The sequence below is a fragment of the Pecten maximus genome, chromosome 11 (assembly GCF_902652985.1).
Source record: "Pecten maximus chromosome 11, xPecMax1.1, whole genome shotgun sequence".
NCBI lineage: Eukaryota > Metazoa > Mollusca > Bivalvia > Pectinida > Pectinidae > Pecten > Pecten maximus.
In genome coordinates, this window is record NC_047025.1 from 39,698,600 (window position 1) to 39,726,437 (window position 27,838).

General features: G+C 42.1%; 1 protein-coding gene across 1 annotated transcript; it reads left to right on the top strand.

The window, feature by feature from the left end:
- LOC117338314 (ceramide kinase-like) lies at positions 1-26,621 on the top strand. Its single transcript, XM_033899606.1, has 9 exons — positions 1-71; positions 1,149-1,295; positions 3,436-3,654; positions 3,751-3,882; positions 8,377-8,440; positions 10,433-10,578; positions 11,161-11,235; positions 12,501-12,650; positions 26,298-26,621. Exons 2-9 carry the CDS (start codon positions 1,163-1,165, stop codon positions 26,450-26,452), a joined length of 1,074 nt encoding a protein of 357 aa, XP_033755497.1. The 5' UTR covers positions 1-71; positions 1,149-1,162; the 3' UTR covers positions 26,453-26,621.
- Positions 26,622-27,838: the final 1,217 nt, after the last annotated feature.

A 27,838-nucleotide genomic window follows, 5' to 3' on the forward strand; every position in this document is an offset into this window, starting at 1 on the left:
TAAAGCATCACAGGTATTTAAGCTGTTGAATGCTTCATTGACCGTCTTCAGATACAATTGGACTCCTGAAGGTATTTTTTTTTATATTATTGTATAAGCCATTTAGTGTATATCATAGCCAGACTGATAGACTATGAAAAAAAAGGTTTTACTCTATCCTAGAGATGTACACAGCTGTCAAATATAAAAACAACTGAAAATGTGCAGATCTGCAGTATTATGCTTTTTGGATAAAGTTACTTTAAAAAAAAAAATGTTCATAATGAAATATATTGTTTTCATGAACATGACATTGTATTTGTTAAATTGTCAAAAAGAGGTCATATTTTTACGAAAGCCTATTCGGTTCATTTTGAAAAAAAAAGAAAAAGAAAAAAAAGTATCTCGTTAATATGACGAAAGCCTATTCGGTTCATTTTGAAAAAAAAAAAAAGAAAAAAAGTATCTCGTTAAAATGCGATAGTTATCTTTTTAAAACGAGTTAGTCATCTCGTTAAAACACGATAGTTATATTGTTAAAATGCATTATGTAGTTATATATGATATCTATATCTATGATTTAACATGATAACTAACTCGTTTTAACGAGATATTTATCACGTTTTAACGAGATAATTTTCATATTTTAAAGGGATAACTAACTCATTTTAACGAGATATTTATCGCGTTTTAACAAGATAATTATCGCATTTTGACAGGATAACTAACCGTTCAACGAGATAATTATCATGTTTTAACAAGATATTTATCGCGTTTTAACTTTAACGAGATAACTGACTCGTTTTAATGAGGTATTAATTATCATGTTTTAACGAGATAATTATAGCGTTATAACAAGATAAAATCATACTTACGCGTTTTAATGATATAGTTATCACATTTTAATGAGATATATTTTTTTTTTTTACATTTCAAAATGACTAATGGGCTTTCGTAGAATTTTGTTTGAGAATAAAAAAAACACAAAAACAAGAAAATTACTGTTTCTGAGATTTCGTCCCTACAATCTTCCAATCGAAAACATGTCGTCTAATTTTCCCCTTCTATGTATCATTGTATATATAACAAGGGGAACATTGACATTGTTGAATTGTTTTTGATGTGGTACATGTATATTAGTAATTGTTATCATATACAATTTATTGTAGCTACAATATCCATCATGCTGGAGGTAGAATCCAATGGAAGTTTATGTAACTGTAAAGTGGATGATGAAGCTGTGGTGTTATTGCCAAGAACCATTGAACCATTTCCAGATTCCAGTGGGTCAAGTGTTGATGTAGCAGATCATTCATGTATGTGTACTTAATACCTAGGCAAAAAAAAATATAAATGTGTTTAGGGTTACAAGTTGAGGATTTGGTAGAGTCAGTAGGTAGGAAAGTTATTTTATTTCATTTTTTATTAGCTCACCTGGACCGAAGGTCCGGTGAGCTTATGTCATGGCGCGGCGTCCGTTGTCCGTCCGTCGTCCGTCAACATTTGTTTCAAATCGCTACTAGTCAAAAAGTTCTTATTGGATTTTGACCAAATTTGGTCAGAAACATCCTTGGCAGAAAGGAGTCAGATTTTGCATAAATGGTGACTTTGACCCCCAAGGGGCCGGAGAGGCGGGGCCCAATAGGAGAAATTGAGGCAATTCCTTTAAATCGCTACTTGTCATAAAGTTATGAATGGACTTGAACCCAATATGGTCAGAAACATCTTGGGGGAAGCGAAACAGATTTTGCATTAATGATGACTTTGACTCCCAAGGGACCAAATGGTCAGAGCCCCATAGGGAAATAAACGTAATTCAATTAAATCGCTACTAGTCATAAAGTGATGAATGCATGTTCTAAAAACAATTCTTGAGGTCTTTCAGACCCTTTAGAGAGTCTGTACTTCGTTATTTCTTTAAAGCAGTTGGGATCCCCACACTATAACTATATATAGCATTGTTTGAGATTGACAAATAAAACAAATTGAACATGAACATTATTTTGGCATTTGGTCTAATACAACCAGGTGAGCGATACAGGCCCCATGGGCCTCTTGTTTTATTTTTCTTAATTTCATCTATGTTGTATGTCTTCGTTCCCAAGATCTGGGACAAGATTGACAATTTGAAACCATCACTGGCATCACATGTTTTCATGGGATTAAACCCATTTGAATATGCATGTGCTTCATGGGAACTATATTGGTCAAACAAACATCGAAATGCTTGCTCTTTATCTGCCTTTACTATTCTCTTTACATTGGTGGTTGGACACCAAATGACGATGGACACAATCACATCTTTCTTGGAGCGAAGTGTTTGTAATGAATGTCACAAAAGTGCTTGACTGGCATGGGCCATTTAATCAAGCGCGGGGATGAACTGGTTTTAGGTTTTGTGAAATTTTAACCTAATCTGGAAATTCTGGAAAGAAATCAGACAATTCGAGAAAAAACGAATAAAATAACTTTGAGTCGGCAGTCAAAAGTATGGTCGGTCGGGAAACCCTAAACACATATATATAGAGGTTACACAATGAGTGGTTGTTGGATATGGAATTTATTTCACACGAGTAAGTTATTTTTTAAAAGTTACAAAAGACACGAGCTTTAGCGAGTGTTTTTTGCAACTTTTAAAAAATAACTTACTCATGTGAAATAAATTCAAATCCAACAATTTCGAGTCGTGTGACCTGTTTCTACCACAATAATATCGGCTTGAATCAAAGGGAAACGTGGCCAAGTATAATTTCGCGTATGCAATAAAGTGTACCGGTGACGTCCGGGACCCGGTGATGTGACGTCATTAGATTATTGATGACGTCAATAACAATTGCAGCTTGGGTCAAAGTTCACCGTGTTAGCCAATCGAAATGCGTACAGAGTTTATACCACGTGTGGTATAAACAGATTGTTAATCAACAGCTGTAAAGATTAACTGGCGGTCTGAGAGTTGAATAACACAGGTTATTGTGGTAGAAATACCTTTTTGGCCCTACTGTGTGATCATTTAAACATTAGATTAGTTAGATTATTTACATTGTGACAGGAGACATGTGTTATAACTCCATGTATTTATAACACTTGTTGTCTGTAAATGAAGGTATAAATTCCACATATTGGTGGATATAAGCACCACTGTATAATCTATATATCTCAAACCTGTTTGCATGTGTAATGGATTGCTGGACATGAATAGATAAAGACAACCATGTTAGCATGGTTAACTCCCCAAAGGTTATACTAGATCAGGAAAGAAACCCTTAATAATGTCTAGATATTGAAAGTGCATGAATCACCAGTGCCTAATTATTTTTTCTAAATGCTGTTTAAGATGTAAGTTGCAGAATTCCTGATACAAATCAAGCGTATGTGTCATGGATTTTATTTAAATTAAAATAAAAGTACATGTAGCTTAGAGAGTTGCAGCAAACATCTGCAGTTGTATTTCCATAGTGACCATAGCCTTTGATGACATCATCGCCATAGTAAAGGAAGACACAACAGCTGCCGGATCCTCAGAATTACCGGCTTTGTCTACCATCATCCATTATGTCAGGAAAGTTCATGATGATCCAAAATGGAATCTTGAAACTGTCAAGATAACTCCAAGCCCTTCAAAGAAAGGGGAGTATGAAACATTTCTGCAGGAAATACAACCCAAGTTTGACAAAGGTTAGTAATGCCTATTGTTATATATATATACATGAGTCGTATATCAATTAGCCTTCAATGAGAACAAAATCAGAAGAGTTACATTTGTACCTACAGTTGTTGAAACAAGACCTAAGAAGCTGGTTGTCCTGATGAACCCGATTGGAGGAAAGAGACAGGCCGGGACTATGTTTGACACGGTGATGTCACCTTTATTTGAGCTAGCCAACATTTCCTGCCATCTTATTGGTTAAGTATTAATTAACACTACTAAACTTAGTCCTATTTAAGATCGGTGTTAGACTATATCTGTTAGTGTTAGTTTATAGTCTTAGTTTACAGATAGCTAGTGCTAGTTACATCTAGTTAGTGTTAAACTTAGTCCTGGTTAAGATCAGTGTTAGACTATATCTGTTGGTGTTAGTTTACAGATAGCTAGTGCTAGTTACATCTAGTTAGTGTTAAACTTAGTCCTGGTTAAGATCGGTGTTAGACTATATCTGTTAGTGTTAGTTTATAGTCTTAGTTTACAGATAGCTAGTGCTAGTTACTTCTAGTTAGTGTTAAACTTAGTCCTGGTTAAGATCAGTGTAGACTATATCTGTTAGTGTTAGTTTACAGATAGCTAGTGCTAGTTACATCTAGTTAGTGTTAAACTTAGTCCTATTTAAGATCGGTGTTAGACTATATCTGTTAGTGTTAGTTTACAGATAGCTAGTGCTAGTTACATCTAGTTAGTGTTAAACTTAGTCCTGGTTAAGATCAGTGTTAGACTATATCTGTTGGTGTTAGTTTATAGATAGCTAGTGCTAGTTACATCTAGTTAGTGTTAAACTTAGTCCTGGTTAAGATCAGTGTAGACTATATCTGTTGGTGTTAGTTTATAGTATTAGTTTACAGATAGCTAGTGCTAGTTACATCTAGTTAGTATTAAACTTAGTCCTGGTTAAGATCAGTGTTAGACTATATATGTTAGTGTTAATTTACAGATAGCTAGTGCTAGTTACATCTAGTTAGTATTAAACTTAGTCCAGTTTAAGATCAGTGTTAGACTATATCTGTTGGTGTTAGTTTATAGTAGTTAGTATTAAACTTAGTCCTGGTTAAGATCAGTGTTAGACTATATCTGTTGGTGTTAGTTTACAGATAGCTAGTGCTAGTTACATCTAGTTAGTATTAAACTTAGTCCAGTTTAAGATCAGTGTTAGACTATATCTGTTGGTGTTAGTTTACAGATAGCTAGTGCTAGTTACATCTAGTTAGTATTAAACTTAGTCCAGTTTAAGATCAGTGTTAGACTATATCTGTTGGTGTTAGTTTACAGATAGCTAGTGCTAGTTACATCTAGTTAGTGTTAAACTTAGTCCTGGTTAAGATCAGTGTAGACTATATCTGTTGGTGTTAGTTTACAGATAGCTAGTGCTAGTTACATCTAGTTAGTGTTAAACTTAGTCCTGGTTAAGATCGGTGTAGACTATATCTGTTGGTGTTAGTTTACAGATAGCTAGTGCTAGTTACATCTAGTTAGTGTTAAACTTAGTCCTGGTTAAGATCATTGTTAGTCTATATCTGTTAGTGTTAGTTTATAGTCTGAGTTTACAGATAGCTAGTGCTAGTTACATCTAGTTAGTGTTAAACTTAGTCCTGGTTAAGATCGGTGTTAGACTATATCTGTTGGTGTTAGTTTACAGATAGCTAGTGCTAGTTACATCTAGTTAGTGTTAAACTTAGTCCTGGTTAAGATCAGTGTAGACTATATCTGTTGGTGTTAGTTTACAGATAGCTAGTGCTAGTTACATCTAGTTAGTGTTAAACTTAGTCCTGGTTAAGATCAGTGTAGACTATATCTGTTGGTGTTAGTTTATAGTAGTTAGTATTAAACTTAGTCCTATTTAAGATCAGTGTTAGACTATATCTGTTGGTGTTAGTTTATAGTCTTAGTTTACAGATAGCTAGTGCTAGTTACATCTAGTTAGTGTTAAACTTAGTCCTGGTTAAGATCAGTGTAGACTATATCTGTTGGTGTTAGTTTATAGTCTTAGTTTACAGATAGCTAGTGCTAGTTACATCTAGTTAGTGTTAATTCATATTTAGGCATACATTCATCTGAGTCAAAGAGCATGATTAGTTATGATTTAAGTTGATCTATTACAAGTAACTTGTTTCACAATTTTTGTGAAATGAATAAAGTTTACAAAGTCATATAATTTAGTCTGGTTAGTGTAGTCAGGTTAATTTAGTCTGGTTAGTGTAGTCAGGTTAACTTAGTCTGGTTAGTGTAGTCAGGTTAATGTAGTCTGGTTAGTGTAGTCAGGTTAATTTAGTCTGGTTAGTGTAGTCAGGTTAACTCAGTCTGGTTAGTGTAGTCAGGTTAATGTAGTCTGGTTAGTGTAGTCAGGTTAATGTAGTCTGGTTAGTGTAGTCAGGTTAATGTAGTCTGGTAAGTGTAGTCAGGTAAATGTAGTCTGGTTAGTGTAGTCAGGTTAATGTAGCCTGGTTAGTGTAGTCAGGTTAATGTAGTCTGGTTAGTGTAGTCAGGTTAATGTAGCCTGGTTAGTGTAGTCAGGTTAATGTAGTCTGGTTAGTGTAGTCAGGTTACTGTAGTCTGGTTAGTGTAGGCAGGTTAATTTAGTCTCGTTAATGTAGTCAGGTAAATGTAGTCTTAGTTAGTGTTGTCAGGTTAATGTAGTCTGGTTAGTGTAGTCAGGTTAATTTAGTCTGGTTAGTGTAGTCGGGTTAATTTAGTCTGGTTAGTGTAGTCAGGTTAATTTAGTCTAGTTAGTGTAGTCGGGTTAATTTAGTCAGGTTACTGTAGTCAGGTTAATGTAGTCTAGTTAGTGTAGTCAGGTTAATTTAGTCTGGTTAGTGTAGTCAGGTTAACTCAGTCTGGTTAGTGTAGTCAGGTTAATGTAGTCTGGTTAGTGTAGTCAGGTTAATTTAGTCTGGTTAGTGTAGTCGGGTTAATTTAGTCTGGTTAGTGTAGTCAGGTTAATGTAGTCTAGTTAGTGTAGTCAGGTTAACTCAGTCTGGTTAGTGTAGTCAGGTTAATGTAGTCTAGTTAGTGTAGTCAGGTTAACTCAGTCTGGTTAGTGTAGTCAGGTTAATGTAGCCTGGTTAGTGTAGTCAGGTTAATGTAGTCTAGTTAGTGTAGTAAGGTTAACTCAGTCTGGTTAGTGTAGTCAGGTTAATGTAGCCTGGTTAGTGTAGTCAGGTTAATGTAGTCTGGTTAGTGTAGTCAGGTTAATTTAGTCTGGTTAGTGTAGTCAGGTAAATGTAGTCTGGTTAGTGTAGTCAGGTAAATGTAGTCTGGTTAGTGTAGTCAGGTTAATTTAGTCTGGTTAGTGTAGTCAGGTTAATTTAGTCTGGTTAGTGTAGTCAGGTTAATTTAGTCTAGTTAGTGTAGTCAGGTTAATTTAGTCTGGTTAGTGTAGTCAGGTTAATGTAGTCTGGTTAGTGTAGTCAGGTTAATGTAGTCTGGTTAGTGTAGTCAGGTTAATTTAGTCTGGTTAGTGTAGTCAGGTTAATTTAGTCTGGTTAGTGTAGTCAGGTTAATTTAGTCTGGTTAGTGTAGTCAGGTTAATGTAGTCTCGTTAGTGTAGTCAGGTTAATTTAGTCTGGTTAGTGTAGTCAGGTTAATTTAGTCTGGCTAGTGTAGTCAGGTTAATGTAGTCTGGTTAGTGTAGTCAGGTTAATGTAGTCTGGTTAGTGTAGTCAGGTTAATATAGTCTGGTTAGTGTAGTCAGGTTAATGTAGTCTGGTTAATGTAGTCTGGTTAGTGTAGTCAGGTTAATGTAGTCTGGTTAGTGTAGTCAGGTTAGTGTAGTCAGGTTAATTTAGTCTGGTTAGTGTAGTCAGGTTAATGTAGTCAGGTTAGTGTAGTTAGGTTAATTTAGTCTGGTTAGTGTAGTCAGGTTAACTCAGTCTGGTTAGTGTAGTCAGGTTAAGTTAGTCTGGTTAATGTAGTCAGGTTAATTTAGTCTGGTTAGTGTAGTCAGGTTAATTTAGTCTAGTTAGTGTAGTCAGGTTAATTTAGTCTAGTTAGTGCAGTCAGTTTAATTTAGTCTGGTTAATGTAGTCAGGTTAATTTAGTCTGGTTAGTGTAGTCAGGTTAATTTAGTCTGGTTAGTGTAGTCAGGTTAATTTAGTCTGGTTAGTGTATTCAGGTAAATGTAGTCTAGTTAGTGTAGTCAGGTTAATGTAGTCTGGTTAGTGTAGTCAGGTAAATCTAGTCTAGTTAGTGTAGTCAGGTAAATGTAGTCTAGTTAGTGTAGTCAGGTAAATGTAGTCTAGTTAGTGTAGTCAGGTTAATGTAGTCTGGTTAGTGTAGTCAGGTTAATTTAGTCTAGTTAGTGTAGTCAGGTAAATGTAGTCTAGTTAGTGTAGTCAGGTTAATGTAGTCTGGTTAGTGTAGTCAGGTTAATTTAGTCTGGTTAGTGTAGTCAGGTTAACTCAGTCTGGTTAGTGTAGTCAGGTTAAGTTAGTCTGGTTAATGTAGTCAGGTTAATTTAGTCTAGTTAGTGCAGTCAGTTTAATTTAGTCTGGTTAATGTAGTCAGGTTAATTTAGTCTGGTTAATGTAGTCAGGTTAATTTAGTCTGGTTAGTGTAGTCAGGTTAATTTAGTCTGGTTAGTGTAGTATAGTAAATGTAATATGGTTAGTTTACTACACGAAGTGTTATGTAATACTTGTTGTACTTTCAGTTTGTGTTTATAATTTATCTTCAGCTTCAGTCTTCTACTTCAGTTTCAGAAGGACCAAAACATTTGATTGAAGTGATAAAGACATATGACTATAAGAGTATGGATGGGTGAGTAATTAGTATGGATGGGTGAGTAATTAATCATGTTATGTCAGCAGTTAATACTGTGTATGATATCAGACAATCATAGCATCACACCATATTGTTTGTGTATCAGACATCACACCATATTGTTTGTATATCAGAATCCATACCATATTGTTTGTGTATCAGAACCCACACCATATTGTTTGTGGATCAGAACCCACACCAAATTGTTTGTGTATCAGACCCCACACCATATTGTTTGTGTATCAGACATCACACCATATTGTTTGTGTGACAGACATCACACCATATTGTTTGTGTGTAAGACATCACACCATATTGTTTGTGTATAAGAATCCATGCCATATTGTTTGTGTATCAGACATCACACCATATTGTTTGTGTATCAGACACCACACCATATTGTTTGTGTCGGACATCACACCATATTGTTTGTGTATCTGACACCACTCCATATTGTTTGAGTATCAGACATCACACCATATTGTTTGTGCGTCAGACATCACACCATATTGTTTGTGTATCAGACACCACACCATATTGTTTGTGTATCAGACATCACTCCATATTGTTTGTGTGTCAGAATCCACTCCATATTGTTTGTGTATCAGACATCACTCCATATTGTTTGTGTATCAGACATCACTCCATATTGTTTGTGTATCAGACATCACTCCATATTGTTTATGTATCATACATCACTCCATATTGTTTGTGTGTTAGACATCACACCATATTGTTTGTGTGTCAGACATCACACCATATTGTTTGTGTATCAGACATCACACCATATTGTTTGTGTATCAGACATCACACCATATTATTTGTGTGTCAGACATCACACCATATTGTTTGTGTGTCAGACATCACACCATATTGTTTGTGTATCAGACATCACACCATATTGTTTGTGTATCAGACATCACACCATATTGTTTGTGTATCAGACATCACACTATATTGTTTGTGTATCAGACATCACTCCATATCGTTTGTATATAAGACACCAAACCATATTGTTTGTGTATCAGAACCCACGCCATATTGTTTGTGTATCAGACACCACACCATATTGTTTGTGTATCAGACATCACTCCATATCGTTTGTAAATAAGACACCAAACCATATTGTTTGTGTATCAGAACCCACGCCATATTGTTTGTGTATCAGACATCACTCCATATTGTTTGTGTATCGGACACCACTCCATATTGTTTGTGTATCAGACATCACTCCATATTGTTTGTGTATCAGACATCACTCCATATTGTTTGTGTATCAGACATAACTCAATAGTGTTTGTGTATCAGACATCACACCATATTGTTTGTGTATCAGATATCACACCATATCCTTTGTGTATCAAACACAACACCATATTGTTTGTATGTCAGAATCCACACCATATTGTTTGTGTGTCAAACAGCACACCATATTGTTTGTGTGTCAGACACCACATCATATTGTTTGTGTGTCAGACATCACACCATATTGTTTGTGTATCGGACATCACTCCATGTTTGTGTATCAGACATCACACCATATTGTTTGTGTGTCAGACACCACAACATATTGTTTGTGTCGGTCATCACACCGTATTGTTTGTGTATCGGACATGACTCCTTATTGTTTGTGTATCAGAACCCACGCCATATTGCTTGTGTATCAGACATCACACCATATTGTTTGTGTATCAGAACCCACGCCATATTGTTTGTGCGTCAGACATCACTCCTTATTGTTTGTGTATCAGAACCCATGCCATATTGTTTGTGTGTCAGACATCACACCATATTGTTTGTGTATCAGACATGACTCCTTATTGTTTGTGTATCAGAACCCACGCCATATTGTTTGTGTATCAGACATCACACCATATTGTTTGTGTATCAGAACCCACGCCATATTGTTTGTGCGTCAGATAAGACATCATATTTTTATGAGTCCGACAACACCCTGATCTATACAGGGAATGTTTCTTATAACCCTAGGATTGTAATGATGGGAGGTGACGGCACGTTTTCTGAGATTATTAATGTCCTGATGAGAAAAACTCAAGAAGAAGCAGGTATTGACTACAATGATACTGCCGCTAAACTTCAGCAAGTATCGACTCCACTGGCTATCATACCAACAGGTAAGTGTGAAAGGTTTGGGCTGGCATCTAACACACATGTATCTAGGTTAATATAAGGATATGTATGGGACTTAAACTGATGCTCTATGGCACTTAATCACCAAGCCAGAATTACTTGGTGTGTACATCACTGAAAAAAGTCCACAACCCTAAAAAAGACATTTGATAGTGCATTGTAGCTGTTTAAGGTATATATGGTGTTACATTGTAGCTGTTTAAGGTATAGCTGGTGTTACATTGTAGCTGTTTAAGGTATAGCTGGTGTTACATTGTAGCTGTTTAAGGTATAGCTGGTGTTACATTGTAGCTGTTTAAGGTATAGCTGGTGTTACATTGTAGCTGTTTAAGGTATAGCTGGTGTTACATTGTAGCTGTTTAAGGTATAGCTGGTGTTACATTGTAGCTGTTTAAGGTATAGCTGGTGTTACATTGTAACTGTTTAAGGTATAGCTGGTGTTACATTGTAGCTGTTTAAGGTATAGCTGGTGTTACATTGTAGCTGTTTAAGGTATAGCTGGTGTTACAATGTAGCTGTTTAAGGTATAGCTGGTGTTACATTAGACCCTCTGTGTTTATCAACAGGAACAGGAAATGGAGTTGCAGAAGGTCTATATGGATGTCAAGATGTCCTCACAGTTACACTCCACGTCGTCAGGGGTAGGTATGGCCTATAGGGTTAGTGACTGTCCTCACAGATACACTCCACGTCATCAGGGGTAGGTATGGCCTATAGGGTTAGTGACTGTCCTCACAGATACACTCCACGTCATCAGGGGTAAGTATATGGCCTATAGGGTTAGTGACTGTCCTCACAGATACACTCCTTGTCATCAGGGGTAAGTATGGCCTATAGGGTTAGTGACTGTCCTCACAGATACACTCCACGTCATCAGGGGTAGGTATGGCCTATAGGGTTAGTGACTGTCCTCACAGATACACTCCTTGTCATCAGGGGTAAGTATGGCCTATAGGGTTAGTGACTGTCCTCACAGATACACTCCACGTCATCAGGGGTAGGTATGGCCTATAGGGTTAGTGACTGTCCTCACAGATACACTCCACGTCATCAGGGGTAAGTATGGCCTATAGGGTTAGTGACTGTCCTCACAGATACACTCCACGTCATCAGGGGTAGGTATGGCCTATAATCTTTGTTTCCCAGAGTAAAGCATTGTCACAACTTCATCAGGGAGTCAAAACTAACTACAGGTAAAGTATTGTCTATACTTCATCAGGGAGTCAAAACTAAATACAGGTAAATTATTGTCTATACTTCATCAGGCGGTCAAAACTAATTACAGGTAAAGCATTGTCACTACTTCATCAGGGAGTCAAAACTAACTATGTACAATGTGTTTGACTAATAATACCACAGGTAATACATTTATTATCTATGTACTCAAATGTGGACATTTGAGGTGGCTGGTACAGATATTTTGAAATATAACTTTAGGGTTTTTGTAGTGCACAACATCTTATGAGGAGGCTATGGACCCCACAAGCTAGTTTTCATTTTCACCTACATCAATAGACATCTATATCCTGGACACATGGTATTATCTAGACAGCTGTAAAATAGTGATATTACCAGTATTTCTGCCACATAAATATGCCAATGCTGTATTCAGATATCAAAAGAGATTCTGATTGGGTCTGATGGGCTGTGATCCATCTTGTCGTGCTGTTCTTGTTACAGTTAACATCCCTGATGAGTCCCGGAAAGAACTTCATTATTACATGTACTTACATAAGTCAGATTTAAAGGTACTTTTATAGGTCAGATTTAAAGGTGCTATTTGAATGTTTTCTATTCAGATTGTTAAATCTATAACTATCCTCATATCTGAGACAGAGGTTGTGATGAAGGATTTACAGAACTGTCGAATGTTTTATTTACCATTCGTTATCTTTTCTATTTCTAGGTAAAGTACGCACAACCAGGCTACTAGGAACATACGCTGACGATAAACTGGTAGGCTACAGTGGCTGTATTTCTGGCCTAGGACTTGGTGCAGACATGATGTACATTGCAGACAAAAAGCTTCGCTGGATGAGGGCTGCCCGCTACCTTGGTGAGGTTATGTCCATGATTAGATAAACACTAGACACACTTTGAACATACACAGTTATCTTTGTTCACCCAAACCAGCGAGTCACACAGACTATACAGACATTGGTCTGTGTTCACCCAAACCAGCGAGTCACACAGACTACAGACATTGGTCTGTGTTCACCCAAACCAGTGAGTCACACAGACTACAGACAGTGGTCTGTGTTCACCCAAACCAGAGAGTTACACAGACTACAGACATTGGTCTGTGTTCACCCAAACCAGCGAGTCACACAGACTACAGACATTGGTCTGTGTTCACCCAAACCAGCGAGTTACACAGACTACAGACATTGGTCTGTGTTCACCCAAACCAGCGAGTTACACAGACTACAGACATTGGTCTGTGTTCACTCAAACCAGCGAGTCACACAGACTACAGACATTTGTCTGTGTTCACCCAAACCAGCGAGTCACACAGACTACAGACATTGGTCTGTGTTCACCCAAACCAGCAAGTCACACAGACTACAGACATTGGTCTGTTTTCACCCAAACCAGCGAGTCACACAGACTACAGACATTTGTCTGTGTTCACCCAAACCAGCGAGTCACACAGACTACAGACATTGGTCTGTGTTCACCCAAACCAGCGAGTCAAACAGACTACAGACATTGGTCTGTGTTCACCCAAACCAGCGAGTCACACAGACTACAGACATTGGTCTGTGTTCACCCAAACCAGCGAGTCACACAGACTATACAGACATTGGTCTATTTTCACCCAAACCAGCGAGTTACACAGACTACAGACAGTGGTCTGTGTTCACCCAAACCAGCGAGTCACACAGACTATATAGACAGTTGTCTGTTCACCCAAACCAGCGAGTCACACAGACTACAGACATTGGTCTGTGTTCACTCAAACAAGCGAGTTACACAGACTACAGACATTGGTCTGTGTTCACCCAAACCAGCGAGTTACACAGACTACAGACATTGGTCTGTTTTCACCCAAACCAGCGAGTCAAACAGACTACAGACATTGGTCTGTGTTCACCCAAACCAGCGAGTCACACAGACTACAGACAGTTGTCTGTTCACCCAAACCAGCGAGTCACACAGACTATACAGACAGTTGTCTGTGTTCACCCAAACCAGCGAGTTACACAGACTACAGACAGTTGTCTGTTCACCCAAACCAGTGAGTCAAACAGACTACAGGCATATATGATTACACAATGTCTGAAGGTTTGTCTGTAGTCTGTGTGACTTGCTGGTTTGGGTGAAAACAGACCACTGTCTGTAGTCTGTGTGACTTGCTGGTTTGGGTGAACACAGACCAATGTCTGTAGTCTGTTTGACTTGCTGGTTTGGGTGAACACAGACCACTGTCTGTATAGTCTGTGTGACTCACTGGTTTGGGTGAACACAGACCAATGTCAGTATAGTTTATGTGACTCGCTGGTTTGGGTGAACAGACAACTGTCTGTAGTCTGTGTAACTCGCTGGTTTGGGTGAACAAACCAGTGAGTCACACAGACTACAGACATTGGTCTGTTTTCACCCAAACCAGCAAGTCACACAGACTACAGACATTGGTCTGTTTTCACCCAAACCAGCGAGTCACATAAACTATACAGACATTGGTCTGTGTTCACCCAAACCAGCAAGTCAAACAGACTACAGACATTGGTCTGTGTTCACCCAAACCAGCGAGTCACACAGACTACAGACATTGGTCTGTGTTCACCCAAACCAGCGAGTCAAACAGACTACAGACATTGGTCTTTGTTCACCCAAACCAGCAAGTCAAACAGACTACAGACATTGGTCTGTGTTCACCCAAACCAGCAAGTCAAACAGACTACAGACATTGGTCTGTGTTCACCCAAACCAGCGAGTCACACAGACTACAGACATTGGTCTGTGTTCACCCAAACACGCAAGTCAAACAGACTACAGACATTGGTCTGTGTTCACCCAAACCAGCGAGTCACACAGACTATACAGACATTGGTCTGTGTTCACCCAAACCAGCGAGTCACACAGACTATACAGAAATTGGTCTGTGTTCACCCAAACCAGCGAGTCACACAGACTACAGACATTGGTCTGTGTTCACCCAAACCAGCGAGTCACACAGACAACAGACAGTGGTCTGTGTTCACCCAAACCAGCGAGTCAAACAGACTACAGACAGTGGTCTGTTTTCACCCAAACCAGCGAGTCACACAGACTACAGACATTGGTCTGTTTTCACCCAAACCAGCGAGTCACATAAACTATACAGACAGTGGTCTGTGTTCACCCAAACCAGCGAGTCACACAGACTACAGACATTGGTCTGTTCACCCAAACCAGCGAGTCACACAGACTACAGACAATGGTCTGTTTTCACCCAAACCAGCGAGTCAAACAGACTATACAGACAGTGGTCTGTTTTCACCCAAACCAGTGAGTCACACAGACTACAGACATTGGTCTGTGTTCACCCAAGCCAGCGAGTCACACAGACTATACAGACATTGGTCTGTGTTCACCCAAACCAGCGAGTCACACAGACTACAGACATTGGTCTGTTTTCACCCAAACCAGCGAGTTACACAGACTACAGACATTGGTCTGTGTTCACCCAAACCAGCGAGTCACACAGACTATACAGACATTGGTCTGTGTTCACCCAAACCAGTGAGTCACACAGACTACAGACATTGGTCTGTGTTCACCCAAACCAGTGAGTCACACAGACTACAGACAGTTGTCTTTGTTCACCCAAACCAGCGAGTCACACAGACTATATAGACATTGGTCTGTGTTCACCCAAACCAGCGAGTCACACAGACTATACAGACATTGGTCTGTGTTCACCCAAACCAGCGAGTCACACAGACTACAGACAGTGGTCTTTGTTCACCCAAACCAGCGAGTCACACAGACTATATAGACATTGGTCTGTGTTCACCCAAACCAGCGAGTCACACAGACTACAGACATTGGTCTGTGTTCACCCAAACCAGCGAGTCACACAGACTACAGACAGTGGTCTTTGTTCACCCAAACCAGCGAGTCACACAGACTACAGACATTTGTCTGTGTTCACCCAAACCAGCGAGTCACACAGACTACAGACATTTGTCTGTGTTCACCCAAACCAGCGAGTCACACAGACTATACAGACAGTAGTCTGTGTTCACCCAAACCAGCGAGTCACACAGACTACAGACATTTGTCTGTGTTCACCCAAACCAGCGAGTCACACAGACTACAGACATTTGTCTGTGTTCACCCAAACCAGCGAGTCACACAGACTACAGACAGTGGTCTGTGTTCACCCAAACCAGCGAGTCACACAGACTACAGACATTTGTCTGTGTTCACCCAAACCAGCGAGTCACACAGACTACAGACATTTGTCTGTGTTCACCCAAACCAGCGAGTCACACAGACTACAGACATTTGTCTGTTTTCACCCAAACCAGCGAGTCACACAGACTACAAACATTTGTCTGTGTTCACCCAAACCAGCGAGTCACACAGACTACAGACATTTGTCTGTGTTCACCCAAACCAGCGAGTCACACAGACTACAGACATTTGTCTGTGTTCACCCAAACCAGCGAGTCACACAGACTACAGACATTGGTCTGTGTTCACCCAAACCAGCGAGTCACACAGACTATATAGACAGTGGTCTGTGTTCACCCAAACCAGCGAGTCACACAGACTACAGACATTTGTCTGTGTTCACCCAAACCAGTGAGTCACACAGACTACAGACAGTTGTCTGTTCACCCAAACCAGCGAGTTACACAGACTATACAGACAGTTGTCTGTGTTCACCCAAACCAGCGAGTCACACAGACTACAGGCATTGGTCTGTTTTCACCCAAACCAGCGAGTCACACAGACTACAGACATTGGTCTGTGTTCACCCAAACCAGCGAGTCACACAGACTATACAGACATTGGTCTGTGTTCACCCAAACCAGCGAGTCACACAGACTATACAGACAGTGGTCTGTGTTCACCCAAACCAGCGAGTCACACAGACTATATAGACATTGGTCTGTGTTCACCCAAACCAGCGAGTCAAACAGACTACAGACATTTGTCTGTGTTCACCCAAACCAGCGAGTTACACAGACTACAGACATTGGTCTGTGTTCACCCAAACCAGCGAGTCACACAGACTACAGACATTTGTCTGTTTTCACCCAAACCAGCGAGTCACACAGACTATACAGACAGTGGTCTGTGTTCACCCAAACCAGCGAGTCACACAGACTATACAGGCATTGGTCTGTGTTCACCCAAACCAGCGAGTCACACAGACTACAGACATTGGTCTGTGTTCACCCAAACCAGCGAGTCACACAGACTACAGACATTTGTCTGTGTTCACCCAAACCAGCGAGTCACACAGACTATACAGACAGTGGTCTGTGTTCACCCAAACCAGCGAGTCACACAGACTACAGGCATTTGTCTGTGTTCACCCAAACCAGCGAGTCACACAGACTACAGACATTTGTCTGTGTTCACCCAAACCAGCGAGTCACACAGACTACAGACATTTGTCTGTTTTCACCCAAACCAGCGAGTCACACAGACTATACAGACATTTGTCTGTGTTGACCCAAACCAGCGAGTCACACAGACTACAGACGTTGGTCTGTGTTCACCCAAACCAGCGAGTCACACAGACTATATAGACAGTGGTCTGTGTTCACCCAAACCAGCGAGTCACACAGACTACAGACATTTGTCTGTTTTCACCCAAACCAGCGAGTCACACAGACTATACAGACATTGGTCTGTGTTCATCCAAACCAGCGAGTCACACAGACTACAGACAGTGGTCTGTGTTCACCCAAACCAGCGAGTCACACAGACTATACAGACAGTTGTCTGTTCACCCAAACCAGCGAGTCACACAGACTACAGACAGTGGTCTGTGTTCACCCAAACCAGCGAGTCACACAGACTACAGACAGTGGTCTGTGTTCACCCAAACCAGCGAGTCACACAGACTACAGACATTGGTCTGTGTTCACCCAAACCAGCGAGTCACAATGACTATACAGACATTGGTCTGTGTTCACCCAAACCAGCAGGTCACACAGACTACAGGCAGTGGTCTGTGTTCACCCAAACCAGCGAGTCACACAGACTACAGACAGTGGTCTGTTTTCACCCAAACCAGCGAGTCACACAGACTACAGACATTTGTCTGTGTTCACCCAAACCAGCGAGTCACACAGACTACAGACAGTGGTCTGTTTTCACCCAAACCAGCGAGTCACACAGACTACAGACATTGGTCTGTGTTCACCCAAACCAGCGAGTCACACAGACTACAGACAGTGGTCTGTTTTCACCCAAACCAGCGAGTCACACAGACTACAGGCATTGGTCTGTGTTCACCCAAACCAGCGAGTCACACAGACTACAGACAGTGGTCTGTTTTCACCCAAACCAGCGAGTCACACAGACTACAGACATTGGTCTGTGTTCACCCAAACCAGCGAGTCACACAGACTACAGACATGTGTCTGTGTTCACCCAAACCAGCGAGTTACACAGACTACAGACATGTGTCTGTGTTCACCCAAACCAGCGAGTTACACAGACTATATAGACAGTGGTCTGTGTTAACCCAAACCAGCGAGTCACACAGACTACAGACATTGGTCTGTGTTCACCCAAACCAGCGAGTCACATAGACTATACAGACATTGGTCTGTGTTCACCCAAACCAGCGAGTCACACAGACTATACAGACATTGGTCTGTGTTCACTCAAACCAGCGAGTCACACAGACTATACAGACATTGGTCTGTGTTCACCCAAACCAGCGAGTCACACAGACTACAGACATTGGTCTGTGTTCACCCAAACCAGCGAGTTACACAGACTACAGACAGTGGTCTGTGTTCACCCAAACCAGCGAGTCACACAGACTATACAGACATTGGTCTGTGTTCACCCAAACCAGAGAGTTACACAGACTATACAGACATTGGTCTGTGTTCACCCAAACCAGCGAGTTACACAGACTACAGACATTGGTCTGTGTTCACCCTAACCAGCGAGTTACACAGACTACAGACATTGGTCTGTGTTCACCCAAACCAGCGAGTCACACAGACTGCAGACAGTTGTCTGTTCACCCAAACCAACGAGTCACACAGACTACAGACAGTGGTCTGTGTTCACCCAAACCAGCGAGTTACACAGACTACAGACATTTGTCTGTGTTCACCCAAACCAGCGAGTCACACAGACTGCAGACATTGGTCTGTGTTCACCCAAACCAGCGAGTTACACAGACTATACAGACAGTGGTCTGTGTTCACTCAAACCAGCGAGTCACACAGACTACAGACATTGGTCTGTGTTCACCCAAGCCAGCGAGTCACACAGACTATACAGACATTGGTCTGTTTTCACCCAAACCAGCGAGTCACACAGACTATACAGACAGTGGTCTTTGTTCACCCAAACCAGCGAGTCACACAGACTATACAGACAGTTGTCTGTTCACCCAAACCAGCGAGTCACACAGACTACAGACATTGGTCTGTGTTCACCCAAACCAGCGAGGCACACAGACTACAGACATTTGTCTGTGTTCACCCAAACCAGCGAGTCACACAGACTATACAGACAGTTGTCTGTTCACCCAAACCAGCGAGTCACACAGACTACAGACATTGGTCTTTGTTCACCCAAACCAGCGAGTCACACAGACTATACAGACAGTTGTCTGTTCACCCAAACCAGCGAGTCACACAGACTATACAGGCATTGGTCTGTGTTCACCCAAACCAGCGAGTCAAACAGACTATACAGACAGTGGTCTGTGTTCACCCAAACCAGCGAGTCACACAGACTACAGACAGTGGTCTGTGTTCACCCAAACCAGCGAGTCACACAGACTACAGACATTGGTCTGTGTTCACCCAAACCAGCGAGTCACACAGACTATACAGACAGTGGTCTGTGTTCACCCAAACCAGCGAGTCACACAGACTACAGACATTGGTCTGTGTTCACCCAAACCAGCGAGTCACACAGACTACAGACATTGGTCTGTGTTCACCCAAACCAGCGAGTCACACAGACTACAGACATTGGTCTGTGTTCACCCAAACCAGCGAGTCACACAGACTACAGACATTGGTCTGTGTTCACCCAAACCAGCGAGTCACACAGACTATACAGACATTGGTCTGTGTTCACCCTAACCAGCGAGTTACACAGACTACAGACATTGGTCTGTGTTCACCCAAACCAGCGAGTCACACAGACTGCAGACAGTTGTCTGTTCACCCAAACCAGCGAGTCACACAGACTACAGACATTGGTCTGTGTTCACCCAAACCAGCGAGTCACACAGACTACAGACATTGGTCTGTGTTCACCCAAACCAGCGAGTTACACAGACTACAGACATTGGTCTGTGTTCACCCAAACCAGCGAGTCACACAGACTACAGACATTGGTCTGTGTTCACCCAAACCAGCGAGTTACACAGACTACAGACATTGGTCTGTGTTCACTCAAACCAACAAGTCACACAGACTACAGACATTGGTCTGTGTTCACTCAAACCAGCGAGTCACACAGACTACAGACATTGGTCTGTGTTCACCCAAACCAGCGAGTTACACAGACTGCAGACAGTTGTCTGTTCACCCAAACCAACGAGTCACACAGACTACAGACATTGGTCTGTGTTCACCCAAACCAGCGAGTCACACAGACTACAGACATTGGTCTGTGTTCACCCAAACCAGCGAGTCACACAGACTACAGACATTGGTCTGTGTTCACCCAAACCAGCGAGTCACACAGACTACAGACAGTTGTCTGTTCACCCAAACCAGCGAGTCACACAGACTATACAGACAGTGGTCTGTGTTCACCCAAACCAGCGAGGCACACAGACTATACAGGCATTGGTCTGTGTTCACCCAAACCAGCGAGTCACACAGACTATACAGACAGTGGTCTGTGTTCACTCAAACCAGCGAGTCACACAGACTACAGACATTGGTCTGTGTTCACCCAAACCAGCGAGTCACACAGACTACAGACAGTGGTCTGTGTTCACCCAAACCAGCGAGTCACACAGACTAGAGACAGTGGTCTGTGTTCACCCAAACCAGCGAGTTACACAGACTACAGACATTGGTCTGTGTTCACCCAAACCAGCGAGTCACACAGACTATACAGACAGTGATCTGTGTTCACCCAAACCAGCGAGTCACACAGACTATACAGACAGTGGTCTGTTTTCACCCAAACCAGCGAGTCACACAGACTACAGACAGTGGTCTGTGTTCACCCAAACCAGCGAGTCACACAGACTACAGACATTGGTCTGTGTTCACCCAAACCAGAGAGTTACACAGACTACAGACATTGGTCTGTGTTCACCCAAACCAGCGAGTCACACAGACTACAGACATTGGTCTGTGTTCACCCAAACCAGCGAGTCACACAGACTACAGACATTTGTCTGTTCACCCAAACCAGCGAGTCACACAGACTATACAGACAGTGGTCTGTGTTCACCCAAACCAGCGAGTCACACAGACTACAGACATTGGTCTGTGTTCACCCAAACCAGAGAGTTACACAGACTACAGACATTGGTCTGTGTTCACCCAAACCAGCGAGTTACACAGACTACAGACATTGGTCTATGTTCACCCAAACCAGCGAGTCACACAGACTATACAGACAGTGGTCTGTGTTCACCCAAACCAGCGAGTCACACAGACTATATAGACATTGGTCTGTGTTCACCCAAACCAGCGAGTCACACAGACTACAGACAGTGGTCTGTGTTCACCCAAACCAGCGAGTCACATCGACTACAGACATTGGTCTGTGTTCACCCAAACCAGCGAGTCACACAGACTGCAGACATTGGTCTGTGTTCACCCAAACCAGCGAGTCACACAGACTACAGACATTGGTCTGTGTTCACCCAAACCAGCGAGTCACACAGACTGTACAGACATTTGTCTGTTCACCCAAACCAGCGAGTCACACAGACTACAGACATTGGTCTGTGTTCACCCAAACCAGCGAGTCACACAGACTACAGACATTGGTCTGTGTTCACCCAAACCAGCGAGTCACACAGACTACAGACATTGGTCTGTGTTCACCCAAACCAGCGAGTCACACAGACTATACAGACAGTGGTCTGTGTTCACCCAAACCAGAGAGTTACACAGACTACAGACAGTGGTCTGTGTTAACCCAAACCAGCGAGTCACACAGACTACAGACATTGGTCTGTGTTCACCCAAACAAGCGAGTCACACAGACTATACAGACAGTTGTCTGTGTTCACCCAACCCAGAGAGTCACACAGACTACAGACATTGGTCTGTGTTCACCCAAACCAGCGAGTCACACAGACTACAGACAGTTGTCTGTTCACCCAAACCAACGAGTCACACAGACTACAGACATTGGTCTGTGTTCACCCAAACCAGCGAGTTACACAGACTACAGACATTGGTCTGTGTTCACCCAAACCAGCGAGTCACACAGACTGCAGACAGTTGTCTGTTCACCCAAACCAGCGAGTTACACAGACTACAGACATTGGTCTGTGTTCACCCAAACCAGCGAGTTACACAGACTATACAGACAGTGGTCTGTGTTCACCCAAACCAGAGAGTTACACAGACTATACAGACATTGGTCTGTGTTCACCCAAACCAGCGAGTCACATAGACTATACAGACAGTGGTCTGTTCACCCAAACCAGCAAGTCACACAGACTATACAGATAGTGGTCTGTGTTCACCCAAACCAGCGAGTCACACAGACTACAGACATGTGTCTGTGTTCACCCAAACCAGCGAGTTACACAGACTACAGACATGTGTCTGTGTTCACCCAAACCAGCGAGTTACACAGACTATACAGACATGTGTCTGTGTTCACCCAAACCAGCGAGTCACACAGACTACAGACATTGGTCTGTGTTCACCCAAACCAGCGAGTCACATAGACTATACAGACATTGGTCTGTGTTCACCCAAACCAGCGAGTCACACAGACTATACAGACATTGGTCTGTGTTCACTCAAACCAGCGAGTCACACAGACTATACAGACATTGGTCTGTGTTCACCCAAACCAGCGAGTCACACAGACTACAGACATTGGTCTGTGTTCACCCAAACCAGCGAGTTACACAGACTACAGACAGTGGTCTGTGTTCACCCAAACCAGCGAGTCACACAGACTATACAGACATTGGTCTGTGTTCACCCAAACCAGAGAGTTACACAGACTATACAGACATTGGTCTGTGTTCACCCAAACCAGCGAGTTACACAGACTACAGACATTGGTCTGTGTTCACCCTAACCAGCGAGTTACACAGACTACAGACATTGGTCTGTGTTCACCCAAACCAGCGAGTCACACAGACTGCAGACAGTTGTCTGTTCACCCAAACCAACGAGTCACACAGACTACAGACAGTGGTCTGTGTTCACCCAAACCAGCGAGTTACACAGACTACAGACATTTGTCTGTGTTCACCCAAACCAGCGAGTCACACAGACTGCAGACATTGGTCTGTGTTCACCCAAACCAGCGAGTTACACAGACTATACAGACAGTGGTCTGTGTTCACTCAAACCAGCGAGTCACACAGACTACAGACATTGGTCTGTGTTCACCCAAGCCAGCGAGTCACACAGACTATACAGACATTGGTCTGTTTTCACCCAAACCAGCGAGTCACACAGACTATACAGACAGTGGTCTTTGTTCACCCAAACCAGCGAGTCACACAGACTATACAGACAGTTGTCTGTTTACCCAAACCAGCGAGTCACACAGACTACAGACATTGGTCTGTGTTCACCCAAACCAGCGAGGCACACAGACTACAGACATTTGTCTGTGTTCACCCAAACCAGCGAGTCACACAGACTATACAGACAGTTGTCTGTTCACCCAAACCAGCGAGTCACACAGACTACAGACATTGGTCTTTGTTCACCCAAACCAGCGAGTCACACAGACTATACAGACAGTTGTCTGTTCACCCAAACCAGCGAGTCACACAGACTATACAGGCATTGGTCTGTGTTCACCCAAACCAGCGAGTCAAACAGACTATACAGACAGTGGTCTGTGTTCACCCAAACCAGCGAGTCACACAGACTATATAGACAGTGGTCTGTGTTCACCCAAACCAGCGAGTCACACAGACTACAGACAGTGGTCTGTGTTCACCCAAACCAGCGAGTCACACAGACTACAGACATTGGTCTGTGTTCACCCAAACCAGCGAGTCACACAGACTATACAGACAGTGGTCTGTGTTCACCCAAACCAGCGAGTCACACAGACTACAGACATTGGTCTGTGTTCACCCAAACCAGCGAGTCACACAGACTACAGACATTGGTCTGTGTTCACCCAAACCAGCGAGTCACACAGACTACAGACATTGGTCTGTGTTCACCCAAACCAGCGAGTCACACAGACTACAGACATTGGTCTGTGTTCACCCAAACCAGCGAGTCACACAGACTATACAGACATTGGTCTGTGTTCACCCTAACCAGCGAGTTACACAGACTACAGACATTGGTCTGTGTTCACCCAAACCAGCGAGTCACACAGACTGCAGACAGTTGTCTGTTCACCCAAACCAGCGAGTCACACAGACTACAGACATTGGTCTGTGTTCACCCAAACCAGCGAGTCACACAGACTACAGACATTGGTCTGTGTTCACCCAAACCAGCGAGTTACACAGACTACAGACATTGGTCTGTGTTCACCCAAACCAGCAAGTCACACAGACTACAGACATTGGTCTGTGTTCACCCAAACCAGCGAGTTACACAGACTACAGACATTGGTCTGTGTTCACTCAAACCAACAAGTCACACAGACTACAGACATTGGTCTGTGTTCACTCAAACCAGCGAGTCACACAGACTACAGACATTGGTCTGTGTTCACCCAAACCAGCGAGTTACACAGACTGCAGACAGTTGTCTGTTCACCCAAACCAACGAGTCACACAGACTACAGACATTGGTCTGTGTTCACCCAAACCAGCGAGTCACACAGACTACAGACATTGGTCTGTGTTCACCCAAACCAGCGAGTCACACAGACTACAGACATTGGTCTGTGTTCACCCAAACCAGCGAGTCACACAGACTACAGACAGTTGTCTGTTCACCCAAACCAGCGAGTCACACAGACTATACAGACAGTGGTCTGTGTTCACCCAAACCAGCGAGGCACACAGACTATACAGGCATTGGTCTGTGTTCACCCAAACCAGCGAGTCACACAGACTATACAGACAGTGGTCTGTGTTCACTCAAACCAGCGAGTCACACAGACTACAGACATTGGTCTGTGTTCACCCAAACCAGCGAGTCACACAGACTATACAGACATTGGTCTGTGTTCACCCAAACCAGCGAGTCACACAGACTAGAGACAGTGGTCTGTGTTCACCCAAACCAGCGAGTCACACAGACTATATAGACATTGGTCTGTGTTCACCCAAACCAGCGAGTCACACAGACTACAGACAGTGGTCTGTGTTCACCCAAACCAGCGAGTCACACAGACTAGAGACAGTGGTCTGTGTTCACCCAAACCAGCGAGTTACACAGACTACAGACATTGGTCTGTGTTCACCCAAACCAGCGAGTCACACAGACTATACAGACAGTGATCTGTGTTCACCCAAACCAGCGAGTCACACAGACTATACAGACAGTGGTCTGTTTTCACCCAAACCAGCGAGTCACACAGACTACAGACAGTGGTCTGTGTTCACCCAAACCAGCGAGTCACACAGACTACAGACATTAATCTGTGTTCACCCAAACCAGCGAGTCACACAGACTATACAGACAGTGGTCTGTGTTCACCCAAACCAGCGAGTTACACAGACTACAGACATTGGTCTGTGTTCACTCAAACAAGCGAGTCACACAGACTACAGACATTGGTCTGTGTTCACCCAAACCAGCGAGTCACACAGACTATACAGGCATTGGTCTATGTTCACCCAAACCAGCTAACAGAATTGATGTTTTGTAATGATGTAGATAGCATTGTTTTGTAATGATGTAGATAGCATTGATTTGTAATGATGTGGATAGCATTGTTTTGTAATGATGGAGATAGCATTGTTTTGTAATATTGTAGATAGCATTGTTTTGTAATGATGGAGATAGCATTGTTTTGTAATATTGTAGATAGCATTGTTTTGTAATGATGTAGATAGCATTGTTTTGTAATGATGTAGATAGCATTGTTTTGTAATGATGTAGATAGCATTGTTTTGTAATGATGTAGATAGCATTGTTTTGTAATGATGTAGATAGCATTGTTCTGTAATGATGGAGAGAGCATTGTCTTGTAATGATGTAGATAGCATTGTCTTGTAATGATGGAGATAGCATTGTTTTGTAATGATGTAGATAGCATTGTTTTGTAATGATGTAGATAGCATTGTAATGATGTAGATAGCATTGTTTTGTAATGATGGAGATAGCATTGTCTTGTAATGATGTAGATAGCATTGTAATGATGTAGATAGCATTGTTTTGTAATGATGTAGATAGCATTGTTTTGTTTTCAGCATTACCTTGGGTCTTCATGTTCAGAGGTATACGTCATGTCAAAGCTGAGTTCACGCTGAACAAAAGGTATTGTCTTATTCTTATCATTCCATTATCAGATATTAGAGAACATATCACAAAGTTGAGAGATATCTGTCCATCCCAATCTGTCTAACCGTCCATATAGTGTTTAAATACAGACAAGCCAGGTTCCTATCAGACAGTCAGATTGGAACTTCTCTTCCGTACACCATATCCTCCTCAGTTTCTCAGGTTTACATTGCATGTGTAGATATCAAGAAGCTTTGGGTATTGTTTCTTAGCTTACACAGCATGTCTAGGGAATTATAGTTGTTCAAACTATAGTCAATGCCTCACTTTTGGCCTTAGTTGAGCGATCGCCCATGTGAGGAAGGCTTTGGGTTCTGTCCCCTAGCCGAGACATACCAGAGTCTTTAAAACTGATAGTTGCTGCTCCTGCTTAGCGCTCAGCATATTTGGAGTGGAACGACTGGTTCGCCCATTGTCAGTATAATGTGACCGGCTGGGGTGTCCGGCTGGGTGTCTTCGGCAGTATGCTTCAGTGAGGTAGCACTATAAATCGGCAAAAGTTCCAGCCTATCACAAGGAGACTTAACACGAACATACCACAGCCTCCAAAAACACACATACGCACTCACCACACGCATGCATGTCACACGCACGGGAAGCCGTCCTTAAATGACCTGAGCTGTTAATAGGACGTTAAACAAAATAAACCAAACCAAACCATTCCTCAGTACTCTCAGTATTTTACACCTGGTGATTTGAGTTAATGTCATACAACAAAGTTTAAATTATTAATGAATTACCACAAGTTGAATGCATTTGTTTTTATATCAAGACATGAATAAAAAGTGGCTTCGCATTAGATTGGTAGAGGATTTCTGTTGACATATATGAGGGAAACATTAGAGGTCTACATAACTCTAGGAGGGAAACATTAGAGGTCGACATACATATAAATCTAGGAGGGAAACATTAGAGGTGTACATAACTCTAGGAGGGAAACATTAGAGGTATACATAACTCTAGGAGGGAAACATTAGAGGTCTACATAACTCTAGGAGGGAAACATTAGAGGTCTACATAACTCTAGGAGGGAAACATTAGAGGTCTACATAACTCTAGGAGGGAAACATTAGAGGTCTACATAACTCTAGGAGGGAAACATTAGAGGTGTACATAACTCTAGGAGGGAAACATTAGAGGTCTACATAACTCTAGGAGGGAAACACTAGAGGTCTACATAACTCTAGGAGGGAAACATTAGAAGTCTTCATAACTCTAGGAGGGAAACATTAGAGGTCTACATAACTCTAGGAGGGAAACATTAGAGGTCTACATAACTCTAGGAGGGAAACATTAGAGGTGTACATAACTCTAGGAGGGAAACATTAGAGGTCTACATAACTCTAGGAGGGAAACATTAGAGGTCTACATAACTCTAGACGGGAAACATTAGAGGTCTACATAACTCTAGGTGGGAAACATTAGAGGTCTACATAACTCTAGGTGGGAA

Bases quoted from the DNA above. Each gene is read 5' to 3' on its own strand.
- LOC117338314 (XM_033899606.1), top strand. From the start codon at position 1,163: ATGCTGGAGGTAGAATCCAATGGAAGTTTATGTAACTGTAAAGTGGAT. The intron at 1,296-3,435 runs GTATGTGTACTT...GTATTTCCATAG, and splicing joins TGATGTAGCAGATCATTCAT to TGACCATAGCCTTTGATGAC. The intron at 11,236-12,500 runs GTAGGTATGGCC...TTCTATTTCTAG, and splicing joins TACACTCCACGTCGTCAGGG to GTAAAGTACGCACAACCAGG.